Raw genomic sequence first — 27,237 nt, forward strand, 5'->3', positions numbered from 1 at the left:
TGTATATTAAAATATTAGGAAAGAAAACTGTGCGTATCAATTTTCTTGGCAAATATGATAACTTGAATACATATAACATTTAATTAAATATAAATTATCATTTAAATCAGTTCCAGGCTATTTCAAGTCGTGATACATAACAATCAGGGACTTAAAAGTATCCCTTGTTATTAACAGCATTGAAAAGTAAAGGAGAATGGATCAACTTGGAACCCCATGAATATTCAGAAACAGACTTGCAATAAGTCTTACCCTAACCATGGTAGGCAGTGTGTGATATATTGTAACAGCTGGCAATTCACACACATGAATATTCATGGCAAAAGAAGTTTATACGTGTTAGGCATGAAAAATGAGATTATTATTTATGCTAGTTCATGCGAATTTGACTGAACGTATTTCAATGGTCTGCATGCTAAACTGTGGTTCTGATATTCCATGGTTTGCACACCATTTTACCAAAAGAGGAAAAAGTAACATTCAACACTTTGAGGCCGTTAGTGTGGTATAAGAATGACAGTCAAACGCCACTATCTGGTTTAATAAGAGTAGCTCAACATTTAGTTGTGGGTGTTGTTGCTAGTTGTTTTTCGTTTAGTCTATCACCTCAAAACTAGGGATAGGTAGCGCAATTAACCCTCGACTATCATTGAGAGAAATTCAACAAATATACAAAGCGCATGATGACATAAAGGGTGCTACAAAACTGTTGTACTCATACATTAAATAGCTTATGGAAAGCCTGCAGAGAAGAAGTGTGTGCTTGGAACATTACAACCTTACGACGGAGCCTTTTAAAATGGGTTTTACGTTGAAAGGTTATTGTCAAGATGTTCATTCATCAGAAAGAACATAATCGGAAGTGGGAACATGGAATGTAACTAACTGAGAAGGTTACAGAATCGTTTTATCATAGCGTACTCAGCCTCTGTATTTAAGGTAAAGAGTAAATTGTATACAAAAGTGGCATAGTGTATACTTCTATATTTCATATAAACTTGATGTAGTATCTTCCAGGGCACGTTTTAGAAAAGTAGCATTGTATATTTATTTCATTAAAACTTTAAACCTAATATTTTCATTTGTGCAATTAATCTACCAGAATCAGCCAAGAATTTGTGTTCAAGCTTCTGTTTCTGCTTAAAGTTAAACTTCTGGTATCAATATCGTTTGAATTTAGACTAATTCAAACAAGCCAAAAAAATAATGTTACCTATAAAAGAAACAAGAGTTATACTAGTAATTTCCTATCTAAGAATAATTACAAGGATAAAAGACTGTATACCTAAGCATGATCTCCAACTTGAAAAATCAAGTTTCTAACAAATTGTAGGGCAGAAGCCCAGCTTTTTGTGATAGCTTAGCGCGATAAGTTGTTTTTTCACGTAAATAAGAAACCATAGAAACACGTAACATAACATCCACCATATTGCTTGTAAGAAGGTTGGTGTGTTTTTGGTGTTTTATTTTCATTCCATCCACGATTCATTGTTTTATGAAAACAATAATTTGTCGTAAACAAAACCCATTGTTGTGCCAAATAAATTATATTCTCTCCACAAATATATCTTTCACACATATACTATAGAAATCTTTATTCACTCCTGAATGCCCTCAGTAGTACAGTGGTAAGTTTATGGATGTACAACGTTAAAATCCGGGATTTGATTCTTCTCTGTGACCACAAAAGACAGTCCAATGTGGCTTTGTTGAAGAAACAGAAAAATACAATGCTTTAAATACGCTGATTACATGTATTATATAAACTGACATTAAAACACTAAATTGGTACATCTGAATATTGAATAAAACAACACTTATTATTAAACGCATGTGGACCACACATTCTTATTTAGTTTCATCAGCGTCAATATACAATTAGAGCTAAGATTACCTGAAAGTTTTTAATGAAAGTTGATTTTCAGTTGAAAATTTTCTGCCACACTCAACATGGTAAATAAAATTCCTTTGCGTATATTTTCTCACTTTTTACAGCCTCTTCGTCCATCTGATCAATTATTTTCGTTATTCTACTATTTTTAACTCTTTTCCAGCCTATTATTTCTATTTTATTCGGCCAAATCTGGCTCTCGTTCATTCTAAAAATACCCGTTAACATTTTTAAATTGCTAGTTATTATTTACGGATTATGTTAACATTTTGACGAAGATAACCCGGTCTCTGAAGTGAAGAAGACCAGGTGGTTGCTCTGTACTTAGAACTTCCTATCAGTTCAAGTAAACTGCCCTTTTCCGAACAACAATTCAAGTAGGAAAATTTGAAAATAAAGATCAAATAGTCTGAAAAACATTTGAACAAATTCTATCCACTTGTTTTGAGGAGACTTTTCAAGCTGATAGTAAAACAGTGGAGGAAGTCCGTTGGTAAAACTTTCAGAAGAATTACAGTGTTGAACGTTTCTGTATTTTCAACAGTCACGCCATGTCTTCGAGCAATATTCATCACATATATTGATAACAATGACAACTAACGATCATTTTTCTTTCTGTTTTTACCACGTGTTTCTACTTACAACGCTATTCAGTAATTTCAGACTCAAGTTATCTGTACAAACGGTAACCTCCATTAAAAGTGCTCATTTATATGTTTATTGTTAATAACTACTCTGATATCACAAACGTTTACGTAAATATGAATAAGTTCTTTCACTGCTATAATCAAACAAAATCTGACGAAACCAAAGTGAAATATACATGGTTTTAAGTTTTTCTTATTACTAATTATTCAGCATATTATTTGTGATACTATATTCTTTCAAATTTGAAATTACTATGTAAAGCCGCCTCTTAAGGCTTCCTTATTCGCCTCAAACAAATGTCCTTCCCAGAGATAGAGAGAAATAATTCCTTCCTCTTTCTTGTGTCATAATTCTCTATCATCGCTGTTCTTTCCTGCCATGACGTCACCATTTCCTGTAGTACACTGTCAAGCCACATAATAACAATACTGCTGTGTGCTGTTGTTTCTATGTTTATATATTTCTTTATGCATTAATACTTTAAAGTTAAAAAACTAACGTGAAACTTCTGGACAGAATATTTTTGTTTATTTTTAGAGAAATGCATTTTTTTTCAGTGTCGAACAATAAAATGCTGTTAATAAATACAGTTTTGTTTTGTTTTTTGTTGTTACAAGCTAACTACCGTATTTGTAACAGACTTGGTGGAAGTGGGTGGAAGAAAGCTTGTTTCTGTCACGTACGTAGTTTCCGGAGGATGCAGATATGTCGTATGAGTGGCTTCTGTTTTGTTGACCACAAGATTAGGTGAATGACATAAGCGGATATTAGAAGCATAGCTTGACATACCAAGACAGGATTTTTTGGTAGGGACCGAAGACTTCAGAATGTAGCCCAGCTTTGGTGCAAATTCATCCAAAGTTCTCGAAAAGGCGCATCTAATTTCCGAGTTCCGATAACCGTAGATCCATGGGTTAATGCAGGTATTTGAAACCGCTAAGACGCCCAGATAAAAAGTAGTTTTCCCAGTTAGTATATCGGTATTATGGAACATGTCAATTAACATACACACTTGGAATGGAAGCCACGTGATAAGGAATAGACCTGTGGTCGCTGCTAAAGTTCGTCCGTATTTGGCCTCGGTTTCAACTTCCCCTGTTTGTCGGCGTAAGGACAGTTCCACTAAAAATATAGCACGTGCGTGGTACCTGGCAATGACGTACACGTAAGCATAGCTGAAGAAAATAATAAATAAGCACGGCGCAAAAAGTGAAAAGAAAAGTAAGAGCTTAACTTGATACCCTATTAAGTTAAAGCTACAAGCTATCACGTGTTTCTCGGGGCGAATAATATACCACCATAGAACAGGCGTGCAACTGACAACGAAAGAATATACCCAGAAGCCTGTAATGTATCTGCCAATGGTACGGTCAGTGATGATGTCGTTGTAGCGTAGAGGAGAAGCGAGAGAAATATAACGATCGAACGCTATTCCTGTCACGCTCAAAATGGACACGCTACAGAGAAGAATAAGAACAGAAAATGGCACGAGACATAGAAGAGCTGTGTCTATTTTTGAACGACAGAGCTCAAAATAAAGAGCAATTGGAAGAACAAGTCCGATTCCGAGATCGGCGGAGCTTAGTGAGAGGACTAAATAATTACTCGGGTTTTTCAAGCGTTTAAAGCGATAGATGGATATTACGAGTAAAGCATTGCTGCACATAGCTAACGAAGAGAGAAGGAAAATGCTTAAAACCGCCAAGGTGACATCACCTGGCGATGTCCAATCAGAAGTTGCTGAATTACCCCTTTCATAATTTAGATGCAGGACAACATTCCGAGATCGAATATGCGGAAGATGTTCGTTGTTCAGGAGACCGTTTAGTTGTGATCGTTCCACGGTTGTAGAATTCAGTATAATGTTGGACATTTTCACATTTCTCTATCTGTGTTCTGAATTTTTGTGTTTATAATAAAGGGAAGTATTTTAAAAATCTGACTTCAGTATACCAAATGTTATAAACTGGATGTACGTAAACTTCCAAGAGCTTTTAGTTACTATGTTAAGACGTGGGGTTTAAAATATGCGTAAATACCTTGAGAGTTTCAAGCCACTATATCACGTGGTGGAATTTGAAAGGTAAGTGAATGTTTCAAAAGATTCCAGCAAGTATTTCAGGTGTTGGAGCTTGGAAAATGAGTGGATCTTTCAAAAGCTTCCAGTAACTATGTCACATATCGTAGTTTGAAAGGTGAGAAGATACTTAAAGAGCTTCCAAGAAGTATGTCACGTGGTGAATTTTGGAAGATTGGTAGATTTTTCAAGGGCTTCCCGTCTGCATGTGTGTGGTAGAGTTTGGAAGATGAATTACAATTTCAAGAGCTTCTGGTCAATATGCCACAGTCACTGGATAAGAAAATACAAATAAAATCAGCTCCAACCATTCTACATGATTAACTAGATTAAACTAATATAAAAACAAAACATGGCAAAACGAAATGTTAGATTCACCATTATTCAATTAAACGTGTTATGCTTTGACTGTAGATGTAAATCAATGTATTCTGCTATTGACCATGTACTCAATGTTAATACTTATATATGTAGGTAATAATAATTTGAGAATATACTAAATTAACTCGGAACTGTAAAAATATATTATTAGTAAATCTCTTAAAAAGGAAATTTAAAATTACTCGATTTAAAGAACGAGAAAATAAGTTGAAGGTATAGTAAAAAAAATATAACTAAAGCAGTCACTAGGAACGAATTATAAAACAAAAATACCTTACTAAGTATATAGATTCTTTACATACCAAACACATCATCACTATAAACGATAAAACTATCAAAACCTTTGATTTAAGGACTAAGACTTCACATATATTATAACTTTATATAAAGAACTAGGGATTACTCGAGAATCACTAAACCTTTTGGGTGATAAGACATATAAAGAACAACAACGAATAAGGTTTTTATCAGACTTTAGAGGCCAAGTGATTAGGGCGTTCGATTCGTAACCTGAGGTTAAAGTTTGAACATCTTATAAAAAGTAATTCAAACACATAATAAAAGGGTGAAATAAATTAAAAGAAAACTAAGTGAGTAAATAATAGAATAATGAAAAAATATTATACAAATATCCAAAGGGCCCGGATAATCAGGTGGTAAGGACACTCGACTCCCAACCTGAGGGTCGCGGGCTCGAATCCCCGTCCCACCAAACATGATCGCCCTTTCAGCGGTGGGGGCGATATAATGTGACTGTCAATCCCACTATTCATTGGTAAAAATAGTAGCTCAAGAATTGGCGGTGGGTGGTGATGACTAGCTGCCTTCCCTCTAGTCTTACACTGCTAAATTACGAACGACTAGCGCAAATAGCCGTCGTGTAGCTTTGTGAGAAATTCAACAATAAACCAAACTAAACACCGCTAAATTAGGAACGGCTAGTGCAGATAGCCCTTGTATAGCTTTGCGCGCATATCTAGTGGATTACTTGCAGAGCACCAGTGTAATTCTTCATAAAATGATCCCCATCCCATAGGCTTAGCAGCAAATCTGCAGACTTATCAAACTAAAATTTGAATTTCAATACCTTTGGTGGAATAAGTACAGAGAGCCCACTGTACACCTTTATGCTTAGCAACAAACAAACAAATACAGAGTTCTGATATGTATTTAAGTTTGACAGTGGGTACCTCTTATGTTTATGTTAAATATATTAATCCTCTTTTAGCTTAATGCAGAATTCAAGTAATAAGCTTAGTGTGAGAGTTGATTTGAACTGGTACTATTAATTACGATATATCCAAGGAAATTCTTTGTTTGAAATTAAGCACAAAGCTACCCAATGGGTTATCTGTACTCTGCCCACCACGGGTATCGAAACCCGGTTTCTAGCAGTTCGATTCCGTAGACATACCACTGTGCCAGGGCTCCATACTTACTTCACACATACTTGCACGACAAATTATTTTGTCCTTGCACATGTTTCAGTAGTAAATCTTAACATGTTACAAGTAAATAATTAACATGTGACTTAATGATTAAAATAACTAAAATAAGATAAAAGTGGATGTCGAATAATGAACCTCAATTAGGAGAATTATTTCAAGAATTTGTGTTTTTTCAGAGTTAGAAATATTGTTGTGCCGCAAGCAGAGCTCCCTGAACAAGTTACTCCTTTCTAATTATGTAAAGAAAATATTCTATAAACATATTACGTTCTCCAATCAGTGATCTACAAATGCATTACGCTTTTTACCCAAAATACTTCATAACACGCTTCCATCGTTTTCTCCAGGGTAATGGTATATGAAATATTGCAGCCTTAAGTAATTTTTACTCAATCAATGATATATCAATATATTGCTTGTTTACTTGTTTTAGATCAAAGTTTTGTTGAGCTATCTATTATGCCCGCTGTGTAGAATAAACCCCCGATTTTAACTCTAAATCCGTAAACTTACTGCTGTCCTACCAGGGGACCAAAATATTCCAAACCCATCACTTACACTCGGATAATAGTATATCAAAATAATCCACTCACATCATTTTCACTCAGACAATAGCATATCAAATATTGCACCTCCATCAATTTTACTCAAACAGTGGAATACGTAATATTGTAGCTCCATCATTTTCACTAAGACAGTGGAATACGTAATATTGTAGCTCCATCATTTTCACTCAGACAGTAGTATATCAAATATTGCACCTCCATCATTTTTACTCAAACAGTGGAATACGTTATATTGCATCTGCATCATTTTCACTCAGACAGTGGTATATGTGCTACTGCATCTCTTCCAGTGTCACACGAATAAGAATCTATAAATATAGCAAATGTAAGCTACTATCATTAAGTGAAATGTTTGATTAGTATTACGGTGCACTTCACAGATATCATATTTATAATGTTATCTAAATGTTGATTTGCACATCTACAACTTCTACTCAGCCTTCTTTGGTTTGAATAAAATTTTTATTCCTTTATTTCAGGTTTCTTTCAGCCATCTTCTGTTTCAATAAAGATGTTTCTTTCAGCTGGACACTTATTACTCTCTATCCAATATTATTCTCTGACACTTATTACTTTCTTCTTTCTTTAGGAATACTTTTCAGCGGTTCTTCCTCGTTTTAAACTTTGACTTAAATAGAGAGAAATTACTTACAATTACACATAAATCATTCTTTGGTTTAACATTTCTCCCATACACTTTTTATAGGAACATAAATCATACTGGCGAACAATCTGAGAATTGATATAAGTCAGAAAAGAACCAAGTATAGAAGCTTGAGATAATAATTTATAGAAACTTTGGAAGAAATAATAATAAGAAACCCAACAGAAATCAAACATATTTTTAATAAAATGAAGTGACGGAAATCCAGATTCCGAAAATACAGTCTCCTCGTGGCACAGTGGTATGTCTGCGGACTTAAAAAGTTAGAAACTGGGTTTCGATACCCCTGGTGGACAGAGCACTTTGTGCATAACTACGAAAAATTACAAGCAAAATATAATAAAATCTTATCACGAGATCAAACCTTTAAAAAAGTGTAATATTCATGTTCAAATGAGTTTTTCAAACCAGAAAAACATATTAATTTGTGTTTCGAAACAAAGATTCCGTAAAGCTCCAGAGAAGTTCGTGACTCAGAAGGTTTCACACTCTAGCCCTCTAGTCAGGTGATTGCTAGTTAGGAGCTGTCTCGCGACATGATGCTGTATTTTTAAGAATGAAAGACACGCCCTCCAGTTGTTCTCAGCTGTACGACGGATACTAGTTGTTAACTAAATGCACTGGACTGACATTCCGTCTTAGAACAATGCACATCAAACTCATCCTCTTAAAGCTAATAAAGTTGGAGTTCAGTACCGGATCCTAAATGTGGCGTCGGCACAGGAAGGGTTTTGCTGTAACACTTCGGATTAGCGGATATAGTTGGAGCTTAAAAGCTGTCTTTAGAGAGACGATGTTCTAGAACTGGACTCTTTTTTGCTCCTTGATTCGTGGACGTTTTGAAGGTGTTCTCAGAAGTGATCTTTGAGTGGTGTCTAGTCTTATCGATAACAAGTTATTTGCAACCAGGCCAATGAATGATGTTCTTTTTACTCTTAAGTGTCAAATTTCTCTATATTTACAGCTTAAAGGGTACTTTATACGATACATGAGCTAAATAGACAAACCAGAGCCTCATATAGTACATTATTCTTCACTGATTAACAGACGTTAGAGTACCAACTCAGTAGAATCCACCAACTACATGATTGCTCTTAATAAAGAAGCGGAACTGGCTGTAATTTTCATTTCTCCTGTAGCGAAAGTGTGGAACATCTTCAGTGGCATATCGCATCTTGAACCTTGGACCTACATCTCGATACACTAATCACTAAACTTTAGCCGATTAATTTTCTAGGTAAATCTGGTGAGTGTATTGTTTTATGTTCTAATTTATAGCTTGATTCATCTTAAAATCTTACTCAATACGTGTTTTTCATTTGGGTCTAAATGATGTATAAATTAAAATCACTGATGTGAAGCTTGAACTACCTTTTTTTCATACACACGCTTGCGAGCACAGAGTCGTTGATTATGAGTAATTCTCTCACACAAAATCCTCCTTTATTTCATTTTTTTTAATTAAAAATTCATATAAGAACATTCTCTCTTAGTTTCAATGATTGTTTTTAAATGAGCAGTTACCATAAAGTTCGATGGCCGTTGTAACGAAACTATATCGGAAGCAAATTGCTGATGTTCACTGTAGAAATTGTTGGCATTGATTGGTGAGTTCGATTATCAAGTGTCGAAATAATCAGGGCTTTAGATGTGTATCAAAAAACATGCACGAATCTCTTACAGGGGTGTAGGAAGGGGAGGTCCCGTGAATCCTTTCATAAGTACTTTACAAACTATTTACATTTTATTTAAATAATGACAAAAATATTTTCTGAAGGTACTGTCTATATAAAATACATTTCGTAACGTATCAAAATATTTGCATTGAAAAAATAAAATATTTAAAGCCATACCAAGGGATCGGAGGGTCAGACTATAAAGGAAGTCTCCTTCCATACGACAGGGCCCGATATAACGATTTCAAATTACCCTCGTTTCGAAGTTACCCACCGGTAATATGAAATCGTTTCCAGAGTACCGGGGGATTAACATGATATCGATTTTAAATTACCCCCCTTGATTTCAAATTACCCCCTCCTCTAACGCCAAAATGAAAAACATAATGATTGCTTTTAATATTTGTAGTGCGTCTCAAGTACGTATCTAAGTGCACGATAATAGGCAAAAGGCCTATTATTTCTTTTATTAAAATTTATTATTTATGTAAGATAAAAGATATTTTAAGGGCTCGTCCTCACCAGACCACAAGGTCTACATACTGTTTTCATTCAATATATTGTACTTTATACATATTAATTTTTTTATATTTCTTTATGCGCACTGAAATAAAAATGAGTGATTAATAGCATGAGATATAGAACATGATAAATATTCGAATTTTTACATTATTATTAATGTGTTAATTTCATTTACACACATTGAGTGCGATAAAAACGTCTAGCATCTTAACAAACCGTTAAAACGAGTCTATCGGGAAGATGGTAGTTTAAAATCAAGGGGGGTAAGATGAAATCGATTTTGCCCTACCCCCCGGTAATATGAAAACGATTTCAAATTACCGGGGGGGTAGCATTTACAGGGGGTAGTTTGAAATGGGTACACTGGCATGGCCAGGTGGTTAAGGCGTTCGACTCGTAATTTGAGGGTCGCGAGTTCGAATCCCCGTCATATCAAACATGCTCGGTCTCTCAGCCGTGAGGCGTTATAATGTGACGGTCAATCCCACTATTCGTTGGTAAAAGAGTAGCTCAAGAGTTGGCGGTGGGTGGTGATGACTAGTTGCCTTCCCTCTAGTTTTACACTGCTAAATTAGGGACGGCTAGCGCAGATAGCCCTCGTGTAGCTTTGCGCGAAATTCAAAAACAAACAAACATTCCATACAACAGTGCCTTTTATTTAAGTAATAATTATTTCTGAATCCATAATAGATGAACATTTATTCCTGCTCTCTGCATATAGATCATTATAGTCTTTAGTTGCAGAACTGGATAAAAAAAAATCTTAATACTTATTGAAACTGTTACAGTGTAATAATCAACCATTGGCAACTTAAAACTGTTGTGATGGTTGCATTGTCAGCAAACTCTTGCGTTTTCCCAATCACTCTGGACGCGAAACGTTGTAATGATAAAAAAAAAGTATTTTACTTTTCTCCGTGTATTCTGCGTTAGAGAAGTCCTTCAACACAATTGGAATTTTATTATCGAGGTCTTATGGATGAGTTGTTACTCGGAGACAGCTTATTAAACTTACACGTTCCAAGAGTAGGCACAAACAAACAGTTTAGAACACACTTGACAGAACTCAGTCGTTTCAAGGTTGTTGGAATGATTTTAAATGATTGTGTGAAACACTGTGCTGTGTGGCGTAAAGTTTCTACCTTCCTTGGAATTAATTCCAATGCTGTCATTCTACTTAAATAAAAAGCCTCCCAGTGACTTAGTAGCGAGTATGTGGGCTATCAACGCTAATAATCGCGTTTCGATACCCGTAGTGAGAACAACATAGATAGTTCATTTTATAGTTTGCACTCAAGTATACTCTTCAAAAAAAGAAACGCAAAAGGGATATTTTTGTTATTTTAAAGAGAAATATATGTAATAACGTTACAAGCTCAGAGTATGTGATGTTACACGTGTTAAGGCACTGATTGTCAGACCAAAATGACAATAAAAGTTGTGCACTTTGAAAACGGAGGAAAACATCGGATTTTTCGCCAAAACACATTCGTGTCCAATAAATTTGTTTGAGAGATCTGCATGTTCTGCAAGTGCAACATGTGCAAAATCCCTATAAAAGTGACGTGTTCTCGGTTTCCATAGCTCAGTGTTAAGCCACCGACACGCAATACAGTTACGTCAAGACTGACTGAAGCACAACGCAACAACGCCATTGGTCGCTTGGAAGCAGGCGAATCTCGATCAGATGTTGCCAGAGCTGTGAATGTCCACCCAAGCACCATTACAAGACTATGGAATCGTCACCAACAACATGGATCAACTTGTGACCATCCACGATATGGCAGACCTCGTGTGACCACGCCCGCACAAGATCGCTACATCCGGTTACGTCACCTTCGGGATAGGACCACCACTGCGACGTCTACTGCCTCAACCATACCAGGGCTGCGTAGGATTTCCGATCAGACCGTACGCAACCGTCGACGAGATTCTTAGGCCCCATGTGCAACCCATCATGGTGAACGTCAACGACGTTTCTCAACATGACAACGCCCGTCCTCACACAGCCCGACTCACCACTGTCTTTTTGAGACACCACAACATCAACGTTCTTCCCTGACCCTCCAGATCACCAGATTTAAACCCCATCGAACATCTTTGGGACGAGTTGAACCGACGTCTGCGACGGCGACAACCTCAACCGCAGACTCTACCTCAACTTGCAGCAGCTTTGCAGGCTGAGTGGACAGCCATTCCACAGGATGTGATTCGTCATCTTATCGCTTCCATGGGCAGGAGATGCCAAGCAGTTATTGATGCACACGGAGGGCATACTCGTTATTGACGTTGAGTGACGTTAAACTTCAACTAGTGAGCGTGGACTTCGCCTCTGCAGACTTTGGATGTTCAGCAGTGAATGTGCAAAGTTTCACACATGTCATACAGAACTACCCGGAATAAACTTGTTAACAATATGTCTCAAATTTTGACTTTTGCGTTTCTTTTTTTGAAGAGTATATAATCAAATAAAGTTAAACATTGCTTTAGCTGTTTTACCGAAATAAACCATCGCTTTGATCAATCAGTATTTTCCGTTCCTTATTCGTTGTCCGATATGAATAATAAAAACAAATTATAGACACTACATTACTAAAACATGGCCTCTTTTTCACTACAACGAAAACCTTTATTCCAACCGCTATTTTACCCAACACCGATAATCGAGCACTATTCCAACTTTTATTTTTAGAAATCAAACCAAACATTATTTCACACGTTACTTTAATTAAGATAAGAACTCCTTCCGTTACTTTAATTACATAAATTTCTTTCCACGTTGTTATTTTACAGCATATACTGTACAAACAAGCATCATTCAAGCTTTGGTCTTACGTAAACATGTAATTTTACGCAAGAAATAAGTAGTCGCATTGGATTTACCGCATATATTTACAGTCCAAGAACAACACAACATTGTAGACCTTAGTCAAATGTTGCAATCTCTATCGCTGAGAAAGTTTTTCAATTTTTCTACTTGAAGACCTACCACGGCTTTCCTATAGCAGAACTGATACGAAAACACTAAGCATTCTTAGTTCTAAGCTACAAGCGGAACTAATGAGGACAGCAGCAACAAACATTTGACACGTGTGTATGCAGTAAAAGAAATTTGACACGTGTGTGTACAGTAAAAAAACATTTGACACGTGTGTGTGCAGAAAAAACATTTCATTCTTGAACGTTTCGAAACATATGTATTTCATCTTCGGCAAGTTATATTAAACAGGGTAAATTATTAGGTACAAAAATTTCTAAAGTTTGAACATCTTATAAAATGTAATTAAAACACAGACTAAAAGGGTGAAATAAATCAAAAGGCACCTAAATAAACAAAGAATAGAATAATGTAACAATTTATACAAATATCCAAAGAGCTCTCAGCATGGCCAGGTGGGTTAAGGCGTTATTGACTCGCAATCTGAGGATCGCAGGTTCGAATCCCCGTCACACCAAACATGCTAGCTCTTTCAGCCATGGGAAATGTTATAATGTGACGGTAAATTCCACTATTCTTTAGTAAAAGGGTAGTCCAAAAGTTGGCGGTGGGTGGTAATGACTAGCTGCCTTCCCTCTAGTCTTACACTGTAAATTAGGGACGGCTAATGTAGATAGCCCTCGTGTAGCTTTGCGTGAAACTTAAAACAAACAAACAAACAAGTATTACAGTAAAGTTGTGCTATTATTTAAAGTTGGCGCATTTCAATAAATAACAGCTATTTCTTGCACTTCATTCAAGTCCTAACACGCAAATTCCCTTCTCACAAATTTGAACCTCTTATAAAACAAACATACACCACTATGGATAAATATGTATTACGACTGATCGTTCTTTAAGCAAAGTTTCACAGTAAAGTCACAAATTTTAAGAATAATTAAATCTTTTTACCCACAAGCTCAACCATAAATGATATTTAAATCACCTTTCAAATTCAAAATCTGACTAGATCTAAAGACCTATACCTACCCTTGTGTATTCCAGGATCATATATAAATACACATGTGATGGTTGCAACGCCAATTACATTAGTAAAACTATATGACAATTGCACCTGCGAACATATGAGAATATCAAGCAAAACTGGTAAAAAACTATCAAATCCAGACTTCACAATTTGCACACATAGTGAAAATAACAACCACCCCATCTTGATTGGAAATTTCAAAGACATCATCCAATATTGAACTTTTAATTAAAGAATGTTTATCTATTATAAATTAACTTCCAACGTTAAACAATAACACTTCGCTACGATTAAATCTGTTGTAAATATTTGTATAATATTGTTGTATTTTCTATCCTTTCTTCATTTGGTTGTCTTGCTATTTAGTTCACCCTTTATTCTGTATTATAGTTACTTTTTTAAAAAAGGTGCAAACTTTAAGAAATTTTGTACCAAATAATCTACCTTGTTCAATACAGCTTGCTCAAGATGAATTACGTACGTTCCGAAACGTTCAGAAATTCAATATTTGTTACTGTACACGTGTGTCAAATGTTTGTTGTTGCTGCCGTCGTACTGGTTTTTCTTGTTAAACTTTGATTCCTGTCGAATTAATTTGTTGTTAATCAGAACAAATATTTCAAAGAAAAAATTCGGGTTGCATATCATATCGAAGGTTTTCAGAACAAAATAGTGCACTTTAAATTGTTGTTACGCAGTTTATTTATTATTAACCTGTAGCGAACCTGTTAAAACGAGACTTTTAATTATCAATAATGTAGTATATAATTAATTGTTCATCAGTCTTTCAACATTAAAGCTGCTCGTGAAAAGACATATTATACGAAGGAACGTTACTGATCAGTGTATTTTTTTTCCGTGGAACCTTCAAATACACTTTTTAACTGTATTCATTCATCAACATTTATTTGTCATATATGAATGTATTTTTATACTGTATTTTATTAGTTAAAGGCAGAAGAAGAAGTCTGGTGGTGGGGCGCTCAACTCGCAGACTGCTGGTTATAGGTTTGAATACTCTTTGTTGTGAGGGAGTTATAATTTTTGTGCAACCCCACTATTCGTTGGTAAAAGAGTAGCCCAAGAGTTGGCGGTGGGTGGTGATGACTAGCTGCCTTCCCTCTAGTCTTACACTGCTAAATTAGGGACGGCTAGCACAGATAGCCCTCGAGTAGCTATGTGCGAAATTCAAGAAACAAACAAGCAGTGCTTAATAGGAAAGTTAGTTTTCACGTTTTATGATTAGAAAACTGCAAAATCCTATTTCAGTAACGCTAATATACCGATATATCTCTATATGTTTACAATAATAAGCTTACAATAAAACAATGTTTCAGTGCTGTCACGATGTTCTAAACTAACAGTGTTCAATCTTTTGCTTTTTTAGTCTGTGTTGAAAATATATCACTAAAGATACGAAGTAAATGTTTACAAGATGTTATAGATGCAAATGCAATTTGCATATTCCATTTAAGACGTAAAAGATGTCCATAAGTCCTGACATGGTGAATAATTATCATTCATTACTTTCAACGAATTGTTACTTTTTGTATAATACTTTTACGTATACGCTGAAAACGTTTCTGTCGATAGTAAAACGACGAAACCGTTCATGTCTGTTACGTGAAATGCGACAAATATAGCTGAGGTTTGTGAGCATTTTCTTATTTCTTCTGTTTGGAGAACAAACAGAACGAAGTATATAATATTAATATATTAAGTTACACTAAAGCTTCAGTGTCTCGAACTTTCGGAAAGAGTTTTGGTGGTCTACTTTATAATGTCGAATATTCAAAGAGTGAAATGAAATATTTTTAATTTATGTGGTAACAGACAACTTAAGCTTCAACGCTTTAAGATTTTTCATGCGTTAATCCCATTCTTAGGGTGGGCGGATAGAGATTTAATAAAACATAGTAGCGAAGTTTGTGATCGATAAAAAATGTTCGACACACATCGTGAAAAGTATGACGTCATGGTGAAAATACAAGAATGGACGTAGTTTAGTGAATAATGTTCAGAATTATGGATAAATAGGTCCATATTCTGAACCTTCAATATTCCTTTTATATGCTCTGCACTTTCAGCTGTGGGCGCGTTATAAAAGTAACGGTCAATTTTGCTAATCGTTCAGGCAGTTGATGCTACTGAATTGCCAAACGGTCATGATGAAGTATCAATTTAAAACTTGTTTTCAAAGTCGTTTATTGTCAAGTTGTAGTCAAAACAAATTACTTGAATGTAGTAGAAAAAAAAAAAAACTGTCCTAACATTTCTGTCCAGTTTTCTTATACACAATGAACAGCGCCCCGAGTTTTGTTATGAAATAGTCTGAAACAAAACGAATTTGGTTTCGTCTTAATTCCCCCCACTGGGACAGCGGTAAATCTTCAGGTTTACACTGCTAAAATCAGACATTCGATTCGTCTCGGTGGACACAGCAGATAGCTGGATGTGGCTTTGCTATAAGAACAAAAAAAACAAACAAACACATAAGCGCTTCAGTACAAAGCCTGGGAACAGTTTTTGCTTCATAATTTATTTGTGCAAATTACACATTCCAGAAATAAACGTGCAATAACAACAAGTGCACGCCCACAATTATTTATATTTCTTAGGTTTTTGCTGTTTTTCTGAGCATCAAGTTATTCATAGTGACAATTCAACAGAATAAAACACTATTGTATTGTTATTGATTAATTTTGTCACATTGTTTTGTTTTTCAAATAAAACCATAACTGCTCAATAAATGTTCTCCATTACCAGAGAAAGAAGAAGTGGTCCCAGACGTTTTGACTTTATCTGTTTAGTGTTTGCTGGAGTGAAACGTCCGTTACCGCAAAGAGAATGGATTTACAAAATAAAAATTACTAGTTTTCAACATTGGCGAACCATGTAAGATAAATCACGTTAGATGTTTTTCACCCTTATAAATCATCTACATCATAAGTAGCGATGGCAAAACAGACAAAAAACACGACACCACATAGCCATTTGCCAATAAATTCTTGAAACGAAATTATGTATAGAGTACAAAAATCCAGATTTAGTTTATATATTTATCTCTTCCAGAAATCTTTAATAAGTTCTGCTCTTGGTTTGGTATCTTTTGAACTTCGCGAAAACTTACTCAAGAGCTATCTTCGTTAGCCGTCTCTAATGTAAAAGCAAGACAGCTACTCAGCACCATCCACCGCCAACTCTTGGACTACTTTTTTACCAACGAATAGTGGGGTTGAACAAAAATTAAAACTTCCCTCACAACATGTTTGGTGTGACAGGATTTGAACACCCCGAGCCTCGGATTACAAGACGAACACTTTAACACGCTTGGCCATGCCGGGCCGTTAAGCGCTTCAACTGTTTGGTTTCAGTTATCTTCAAACAACGTTCATGGTAGTCTTTTGTTCTATCTTATACACGATAATTACTTTAAAAACAACATACTAGGGCTTTAACATATTAAAGAAATTAAATAAGAAATATTTCAGTAACGAAATCACGGAGTTACATAATTAATTTTAGTTTAGAAAAAACGAGAAAAAGAATGAAGTCACACATTTGTAAATTTCGATATTAAAATAAATTTAGGACTAACTTAAAATAATAGTTTGTTTTTTTAAAGCTACAGGATAACACAGTCAGTTTTAGTTTAAGTATATTTAACAATATTAAACAAAAAACATTCATACAATGATATAGCTTTTTAAGGACTCCGAACAAACATACTCGCCGTAGGAGTATATAATACTACCAACATTCCCACTATTCGTTGTAAAATAGCTGGTTGTGGAGGTAATGTTGACTAGCTGCCTTCCCTCTATTCTTTCGCTGCTAAATCAGTCCTCGTGTAGCTTTGCGAGAAATTCCAAACAAACAAACAAAGATGCCACTGTAGACTTACACAGAAAAGTCTTTTAAGATATTTATCATGACAAGAATTGCTGAACACGTGATTGTTCGGAGGAGGATATTGATAAAACTGTGGCCAGTGTCCATCATTTAGGTCAAAACCTCAATTAACTAAGCTGTTAGTAAAACCAAAGGAAACAAAATTGAACACGAAGCTGTCTGTTGTTTGAGGTACTGTAAACGTAAGATTAGGTTTTTCTTGGTATAGTGTTGAATAATTCAGACAAGAATAACTCGCGAGTTTATATAAATGTTGTTAATAGTATTGACAGGTTTACTTTGGGCCATTCGTTCGGTGTATATCAATAGTATAAAATAAAACATTTCCTGACCACTATGCCCCACTTTCATTTTTCCAGCGTGTATTGAAGTGCAATATTATGTAACAGTAATAATACTCGTTTTAGGAAGTCAAAAATATAAAACCCTATAACTTAAGAGTTTTCTGAAGGTGGACTTTTCTTCCTCAGAGACAACCTGGGAACTTCTGAGAAAAGTCACTGTGAACGAAAGGAAAATTGTGTTCTATTCTTACTGAATGATAAAAATGTATTTCTTACAGCATTCTCTGCCAGCATGCAGGTCAATACAATTTTTATCTCACCAAGGATAAGCTGAAAATTGGACAAGCTTTGTTAATTTGAAAATAATAAAAATAATTGTGAATAAAATTCAAAGGAAGCAAATGTTTGTAATATAATAATTGAGATAAACTCTTGTCATATATAAGTAAGAGTATGCAAGGGTTAACTATCTACAAATTCACAACATATCAATTTTTAAAATCTGTGAGTTATATATTTGTAAACAAATAACTGTGAAATAAATTAACTATTATCCAAAATGGATATTCATTCCTGCTGTCTAATACAGTGTCATGCCAACAAAGTTCCAACATGTAACCAACGTGATCTCCGATATAAAACCGATATTCTACTGCCTTTTTATCAACGCTAGTATTTGTTGCTGCTTTGAATTACGCACAAAGACACAGAATGGGTTATCTGTTCTCTCTCCACTCCCACAGGTATCGAAACCCGGTGTTTAGGATTGTAAGTCCGCAGAGGTACCGCTGAGCCACTGAGGGGCTTTTATTAATGAAACGAATAGTAAGATATATTTTAAAAAATTATGTATCCAAAATTCATGGAGAAAAAAAGGAACGTCATTACACTGATAAACCGTCTTCTTTGCCAAATACTTTTATTGATTTCTGAAATAAAAACTGCGCGGACTCTGAAAGCCCAATTTTTAAAGTGGAATTAAGTTCGTTATTAAAACCCGGTTTTAGTGGTGGAAGTTTTCAAATTTGCCTCTGAACCATTGAGTGCTAGAAAAACAATAGAACAACCACAGGCACAACGATAAAGCTAAACTAAAAGACAATAGTAGAAGTAAATAGATATACGGTACGAAAACTAAACATACACAAACAACAAATAAAACCACTCAACCACAAAACTCAATATACAACAATAAGAGTGTACAAACAATGTTTCAAATAAATAAACATTCATGCAATATCTGACACAACAATCAATTTGAAATATTGAAATACCTGATTATTCGTGAACTATGACCTCTGACACTTGTCATTTATATGTTTAAGAAGAAGTAAATTGGCCCTTCAGTGGAATAAGTTGTAACAAGACACGATTTTGTTAAGTTGTAACAAGACATGATTTTGTTGAGTTGTAACAAGACATGATTTTGTTGAGTTGTAACAAGACATGATTTTGTTAAGTTGTAACAAGACATGATTTTGTTAAGTTGTAACAAGACATAATTTTGTTAAGTTGTAAGAAGACATGATTTTGTTGAGTTGTAACAAGACATGATTTGTTAAGTTGTAACAAGACATGATTTTGTTGAGTTGTAACAAGACATGATTTTGTTAAGTTGTAACAAGACACGATTTTGTTGAGTTGTAACAAGACACGATTTTGTTAAGTTGTAACAAGACACGATTTTGTTAAGTTGTAAGAAGACACGATTATGTTAAGTTGTAACAAGACATGATCTTGTTAAGTTGTAACAAGACATGATTTTGTTGAGTTGTAACAAGACATGATTTGTTAAGTTGTAACAAGACATGATTTTGTTGAGTTGTAACAAGACATGATTTTCTTGAGTTGTAACAAGACATGATTTTGTTAAGTTGTAACAAAACATGATTTTGTTGAGTTGTAACAAGACATAATTTTGTTAAGTTGTAACAAGACATGATTTTGTTAAGTTGTAACAAGACATAATTTTGTTGAGTTGTAACAAGACATGATTTTGTTGAGTTGTAACAAGACATGATTTTGTTGAGTAAACGAACCGGGTATTTACTTCATAGCTTTTAGAAAGAGATGCTGGATTCCGACCAGATTTCGTAACAGTAACCCTACATTTTTGTGATTTGTTTTAATTTACTATTAATTTTATTAAACGTACATTTTTAAAACAAAGTCCGAACAACAACATTTATTTATTTAATTTCCAGTACGACTGAGAAACATTTAATGATGCAATTCATTTAAACCTCGGTAAGGAAACATTTATCTGCTCTATGTAATACTATTCTACGTTTCATCTTCTCAGCATAATGACATGTTAAGACTAGTGCGACACTCGATCTTTACGACAGTTATTACGTCCATTTTTATGACTTTACTTTGTTCTAATAGTTGCGTATTTTTGGTTTATTTCAAGCATTTTCATATATATATATATATATATGCCATAAATTTGTAGCCAAAATTTGAAGCCACATGGAGAGGTGGACAGCACTGACCACTTCATCTGGATCTTCACATTATATTACATAAGGAAAGATAAAATCTTTTACACGCAGCATTCACTACCCAATTCATACAAGACGATAGCAGAAGCCCCATCTTGAATACATATTAACGGCTGCCTAAAACATTCAGGTAATATTGGCAACATTGATATTAATAGTTATGTATAGGCTGTATGCAGTTACTTCAACTACAGTGATATAAAAAATAACAACAACAAAAATTGTTCCCATCCTTATAAAAGAAACCGGCCAGACATGATCCGGTGGTTAAAGGCGTTTGACTTGCACTTTCAGGGTCGGGGGATAGAATTTCGGTCGCACCAAACATGCTTGCCCTTTCAGCCGTGGAAGCTTATAACGTGACGGTCAATCCCACTATTCGTTGGTAAAAGAGTAGCCTAAGAGTTGGCGGTGGGTAGTGATGACTAGCTGCCTTCCCTCTAGTCTTACACTGCTGAATTAGGGTTGGCTAGCGAAGATAGTATTCGTGTAACTTTGCGCGAAATTCAAAATAAAATAATCAATCTTTTATTCAAGTAATTTTTTACTCTTTATTTATTATAACTATTTTATTGAATATTGAGGCGTGAAAATTCCACAGATTAAGACTCAGCTGAAACACAAAATTTCGTAAAATGAAATTGGATAAAAAATATAAAACAATTTACGTAATGATGTAATTACTGAGACACTTAATTTGATTGTGAGATGAAACGCACTTCAATTAAACCACTGTAGTATATTCTATCGAGAAAAGTAATCCAAGAGTTGGCGGTGGGTGGTGATGGATAGCTGCCTTCCCTCTGGTCTCATATTGCTAAATTAGGGACGGCTAGTGCGGATAGACCTGATGTAGCTTTGCGCGAAATTAAAAAGCAAAACAAACATACATAGCAATGTACTTCAAAAACGAAAGTTTAGCTGAAGTAACGTTTTTATTTATTTCTTAACAATTTTAAATATGTGTGTAACATTCATGTTCATGTTTTTTTAAATCTCTAAACGCGAATGATAAAGAGATAAAAAACGTTTTTTTAACAAAGGTTACACTGAAGTTTCAGAGTCTAACTCACGTTTGCCTGCTCATATCTTATCTTTAGTAGATTTAACTTTTAAAAAGAATGAATGTTTAATCATTTGTATATGTATATATTATATTTCTGAAACAATAAATATTTACTTATAAAATCGTCTGACAAGTAAAACAATTAAAATATCTGTTGTTTATGTGTTAGTAAAAACACTCTCTCAGTGATTATCTAATTCACAAGAAACATATAGATAGGAAATACATAGAAAAGCCTCAAAATAATAATATATGAACTACCCTGAACGTTCTTAGATCTCTTAGATCATTCTGTTTTCAAAGTGTGTTTGTGACTGTATTTTTTTGCAAGTACTTTCGATGTTGATTCATATTTTTAATTTCATTATTATGTTTACTCTTTATGTAAAAAAATAACACAATAACTCGTATTTTATTCGCGACAGTTCTGATATTTGCATCAAGTATTTTCATTATTGATTTGTTTAACGTGTTGATCAACTGATGATTACATGTTGAATTTCACACAATGCTACTTGAAGAATACCTGAACTAGCAGTTCCTAATTTTGAAGTTACAGAGAGAAAGTAGCCAGTCAACACCAACCAGGCCCGGCATGGCCAGGTGGGTTAAGGCGTACGACTCGTAATCCGAGGGTCGCGGGTTCGAATCCCGGTCGCACCAAACATGCTCGCCCTTTCAGCCGTGGGAGCATTATAATGTTACGGTCAATTCCACTATTCGTTGGTAAAAGAGTCGCCTAAGTGTTGGCAGTAGGTGGTGATGACTAGCTGCCTTCCCTCTGGTCTTACACTGTTAAATTATGGACGGCTAGCGCAGATAACCCTTGAGTAGCTTTGCACGAAATTCAAAATAATAAATAAGAACACTAACAACCGATAATTCTTTGATTATTCTAATTGAGCAGTATGATTTAACTGTTCATCTTATAACATATCCAGCCCAAAATGCGGGGCGCAGTATTTTTTTTCTTGCCGAGGAGCGATAACTGAACACAGTCGACAATGTGACATACTAAACATTGGGTAGAGCTCAACACCGTCACCTAAGGAATATTTTGTTTTTCAAAGTATATGTTGCTTTTCCAAATTTGTCGTAAACTTATATGTATATATTTGTTCCTGTCTGAGTAAATATGGAACTTTATATTTAAGTATCACTTTTACATGCAAAAACAACGATAATATTTTCTCACAAAGTCTGTGTAACATTTCTCAATGTCCCCTAGTGGTTCAGTGGTAAGTCTACGGATTTACAATACTAAAATCAGGGGTTCGATCCCCTCGGTAGTCTCAGCAGACAGCTTGATGTGGCTTTGCTATATGAAAACACACACACACATTTCTCAATAAATCTAAGTATTAACTTCCTAGCATAACAACTGAGAGAAAACCTAACTATCCACCTGGTAATGGACATGGCTAATTAAATATATTTTATCTCCCCAATGGCACAGCGGTATGTTTAAGGACTAACAACGCTATAAACCGGATTTCGATACCCATAGTAGACAGAACACAGATAGCCCATTGTGTAGCTTTGTGTTTAATTACAAATAAGGCCGGCATGGCCTAGCGCGTAAGGCGTGCGACTCCTTATCCGAGGGTCGCGGGTTCGCGCCCGCGTCGCGCTAAACATGCTCGCCCTCCCAGCCGTGGGGGTGTATAATGTGACGGTCAATCCCATAATTCGTTGGTAAAAGAGTAGCCCAAGAGTTGGCGGTGGGTGGTGATGACTAGCTGCCTTCCCTCTAGTCTTACACTGCTAAATTAGGGACGACTAGCGTAGTACTCGAGTAGCTTTGCGCGAAACTTAAAACAAACATAATTACAAACAAACAAATATATTTTCGTTAAGTTCCTACTTATAGAGACCAGAATTCATTGCTTCACCTTTTGGTTCTGATGAGACTTCAATAACTCTGTAAGATGTTTACTGTTTCTTGACTTTTTTAAAACTGGGCTAAAATTGGTTCATTTTCACATTGTAAAATTCACAGAACGTATATCAAAATCGATCATTTTTCTTTTCTAAACTTAGGCTACGTGCACTCGAGATTGATATCGTTTATTATATATAAGTAACCGTATAAAAACTGCTGAAATAGTGGCATACAGTCTTTTCTGAAATACTTGTTGTTAATGTTGCATTTTTTTATTTCGCGCAAAGTTGCACGAGGGCAATCTGTGCTAGCTGTCCCTAATTTAGAAGTGCAAGAATATAGGAAAGGGAACTAGTCATCACCACTCACTGCCAGCTCTTAGGCTACTTTCACCAACAAGCAGTGGGACTGATTGTCACATTATAACGCCCCCACGGCTGAAAGGACGAGGGTGATTGATGTGATTGGGAGCTGAACTCGCGGCCCTCAGATTATTATTCGAGCGCCCTAACCATCTGGCCATGCACGAGCCTGTTATTTATGAACATTTTAGCGAATAAAATCCGAGACCGTTGCAACTTTTGTTATTCTTCTGGTTATTGTCAGCTACAGATTTTAGAAGAATCAATATTAAACGAAAAAAAATGTTTGAAAAAGTTAGTAGTTCAACAATGTCAAACACATTTTTAAAATAATAAACTTGCTTAAATGATGTAAACATTTCAGTTTTGGTGTTAAAACCCAATAAAAACCATAAAGAAATGTTTAAAAAATAATAGTCAGTTTCGCCTAGTGCTTATTTTTCTTGTGATAAGTTATTCAAATTTAGAGAAGTCAATTTTCTTATTCTTTCATTGGTGTTTTAATAGAAATTATGTAACTTAAAACTTTGCCGCTAGGTTTAACGTATAATAAAAATAAGAGAGGCGCTATGAACGATTAAATAGTTTCAGAACTTTTCTGGGGAAAACAATACATCCCTGTAGCAACACCTAGTGGTTTGAATGAACACTAAAGATAGCTAGCAGTTTACAATCATATAACAAAATCTAGAGGACTTTATCACCAGTAGATGGACGGTGATTTTTAATATAAGCAGCAGATAAACTATCTAGAATGCCACTAATACCTCATACAGAATACAGTTAACTTTTACTTGTCTTCATAATGAAAGTGTAACCGTCAACAAGAATAAACTGAATTGTTTCTAATTTCTAATTTTGTTATGGCATTTAAACATTGGCTAAGTGCTTGAAGCAGTTTATCAAAATGGATGTATGGTCAAGCACTGGACTGACCTCACGTTTTGTTTCTATAACTTTAAACAATTAATTTAAACCCATCTTAAACAATTTATAATGAACCTACTTATAATTTCATCTTTTCTCAATATCAGCTGTGAAAGTGGCATGCAAGAAAACCAACGTGTTATGTGGGAAAGCTTCCATTTTCAGTATTAATTGGTATACTTTATAAAACATTTTACTTTTTTTTACTTTTAAATTGAGTTAATTGATACACTAAAAACTGTTTGTCCGTATTATCGTAACATTCCTAACTGAGCAATATGAAATTGATATATTACCTCTAACATCTCCTACTGAGCACGTTATATTAACAGATTTACTTTAAGTTAGCTTTGTTATCGCTAAGCCTATGCTACCAATAAAGCAGAACTAGTTATGGGTATTTACTTGCAAGGTTGTTCCTATGTAATATCAGTAATGATAGTTTGATTAGCAAGACCAGTGATCATGATACTAGTCTGTTCCTACATAATATTAGTATTTACATTTTCAGTTAATGATTAACTCTCTAAACGTTATAGGTTGTGTTTATTCTATATAAATGGATGGCCAAGTGGTTAGGGCGTTCAACTCGAAATTTACGGGTCACGAGTTCGAATCCCCGCCTCATCAAACATACCCGCCCTTTCAACTGGGGAGCTTTATAATGTGACTTTTCAATATCATTATTCGTTGGTGAAAGAGTAGCCCAAGAACTGGCGGTGGATGATGATGATGACTAGCTGCCTTCCCTCTAGTCTTTAACAACTAAATTAGGAAGGCTAGCACAGATAGCCCTCGTTTAGCTTTAAACGAACTTCCAAACAAACCAAATCTAAATGAATAAAATCAGTACTCCGAAAACTGAAGCCATGTGAGAAACCTTGCAGATAAGACAAATAAAACTTAGTACTGTGAGATTCGGCATACCCCAGAAGAGTTAGAAACTATCCACGTTTCGCTATTCGTGTTACTTCAGCCTCCTTCATGTGTTGCAGATTGATTAAACATTGATGCTGTCGCCAAGGGTCACAAGTAAATGACAAGTTCTAGGTTGTCGCTCTTAATGATTAAGTTTCAAATTGTTAGTTCACTCACGACTATAATTTCAGTGCTAATAGATTTATCTTTTAATTAAGATTAATCTCCCAATGTACACAGTTGGAGAAATAAGTAAAAATGGTGTGACTTATTCAGGAACATTTTGAATAATTTGCATATGTTTCCAAACATTAACTGGCATTACTGTTAGGTTTAAGTTCTACATATCGGAATGTTCACTAGCGCATCTGCACACTCTAATAAACCCCATCTCAGTGCTGTTATTAACCACTGTTTGAATAAATGTGAAATATTGTCCCATTTTCTGGCTTTTATAAGATCATTGTACATGTCCAGAAGAGTTCCAGCAAAATATTCTGGAATTCTAGTATTAACAACAGATAATCCACTCTTAATTAATAGTTGGTTTATTATCTTTAAAACTAAACTATGAGTAAACTAAAAACTTTAGAATTGGGAAATTAGAATAAACTAAAAAAATCATCGTTTGATAATTGAAACTTTCTCAGGAGACATGTTTAAATAAAAAGAACAAACTCGAACTATCTGTTATAATGTGTTTGTTTAGTAACTAATGTATTATTTTAAAACAACGTGATTCAAATTCTCGTAGAAAAAGTCCAGCGATCAGAAAGCTTGGTGTTTTTAACATTAATTCATATCAGACATTTGTATAATTGGAGTAATAATACTCGACGAAAAGGCACTAAAATATAGTTTATAACAATGACTAGAAACAAAATTCCGAGTACAGGTTATGACAGTGATAATGTGTTTGTGTTTTCTTGAACCAAAACCACATCGGGTTAGCTGCTGTGTCCACAGAAGGGAATCGGACCCCTGATTTTAGTGTTTAAATCCGTAAACTTACCTCCCAACGGAGGACGTTACGACAGTGAATCAACACCAAATTCAAAATGAAGTTTGTGACGGCATATCAACACCAGATTTAGAATACAGTTTATGAAAGCGAATCATCACTAGATTAAAAATACACTTTAAGATGACATATCAAAACCAGATTTAAAAATAGTTTGTAACAGTTTATACGTACTTTAACTAAACATGCCAATAACCTATACTTTGGGACAAATGATTTTATCAACATAAACTCTAGTTGATAGTTATAGTATTTTAAAAATGCTCAAATCACTTCGTTACTTAACTAAACGTTTATACAGTATTAGTAATTATTCAAAGGAATATCAAATGAATATTTGATACTTAAGATTAAAAAAATATTCTGAAAAACAAAACCAACCTTTTAATCTTCAAATTCAGTAAGGTACTAAGGCTAAACTCTTGGGATGGAAAAAACGTTAGTAGATTGTAATTACTGTATATTTATATTAATATAAATTAGCAATGGTTTTGAAAAGAAGAGATAGTGTGTTGAAAATCAG

General features: G+C 34.8%; 1 protein-coding gene across 2 annotated transcripts; it reads right to left on the reverse strand.

The window, feature by feature from the left end:
- Positions 1–1,567: 1,567 nt before the first annotated feature.
- LOC143229783 (adenosine receptor A1-like) lies at positions 1,568–27,237 on the reverse strand. 2 transcript variants are annotated; one of them, XM_076462557.1, is made up of 2 exons: positions 27,096–27,237; positions 1,568–4,889 (listed from the first exon to the last, which is right to left on the reverse strand). In XM_076462557.1, exon 2 carries the CDS (start codon positions 4,410–4,412, stop codon positions 3,150–3,152), a length of 1,263 nt encoding a protein of 420 aa, XP_076318672.1. In that variant the 5' UTR covers positions 4,413–4,889; positions 27,096–27,237; the 3' UTR covers positions 1,568–3,149. The 2 variants fall into 2 exon arrangements, with proteins under 2 accessions (XP_076318672.1, XP_076318673.1); XM_076462558.1 differs by lacking the exon at positions 27,096–27,237 and adding an exon at positions 7,039–7,163.

This window comes from Tachypleus tridentatus, chromosome 10, assembly GCF_004210375.1.
Source record: "Tachypleus tridentatus isolate NWPU-2018 chromosome 10, ASM421037v1, whole genome shotgun sequence".
NCBI lineage: Eukaryota > Metazoa > Arthropoda > Merostomata > Xiphosura > Limulidae > Tachypleus > Tachypleus tridentatus.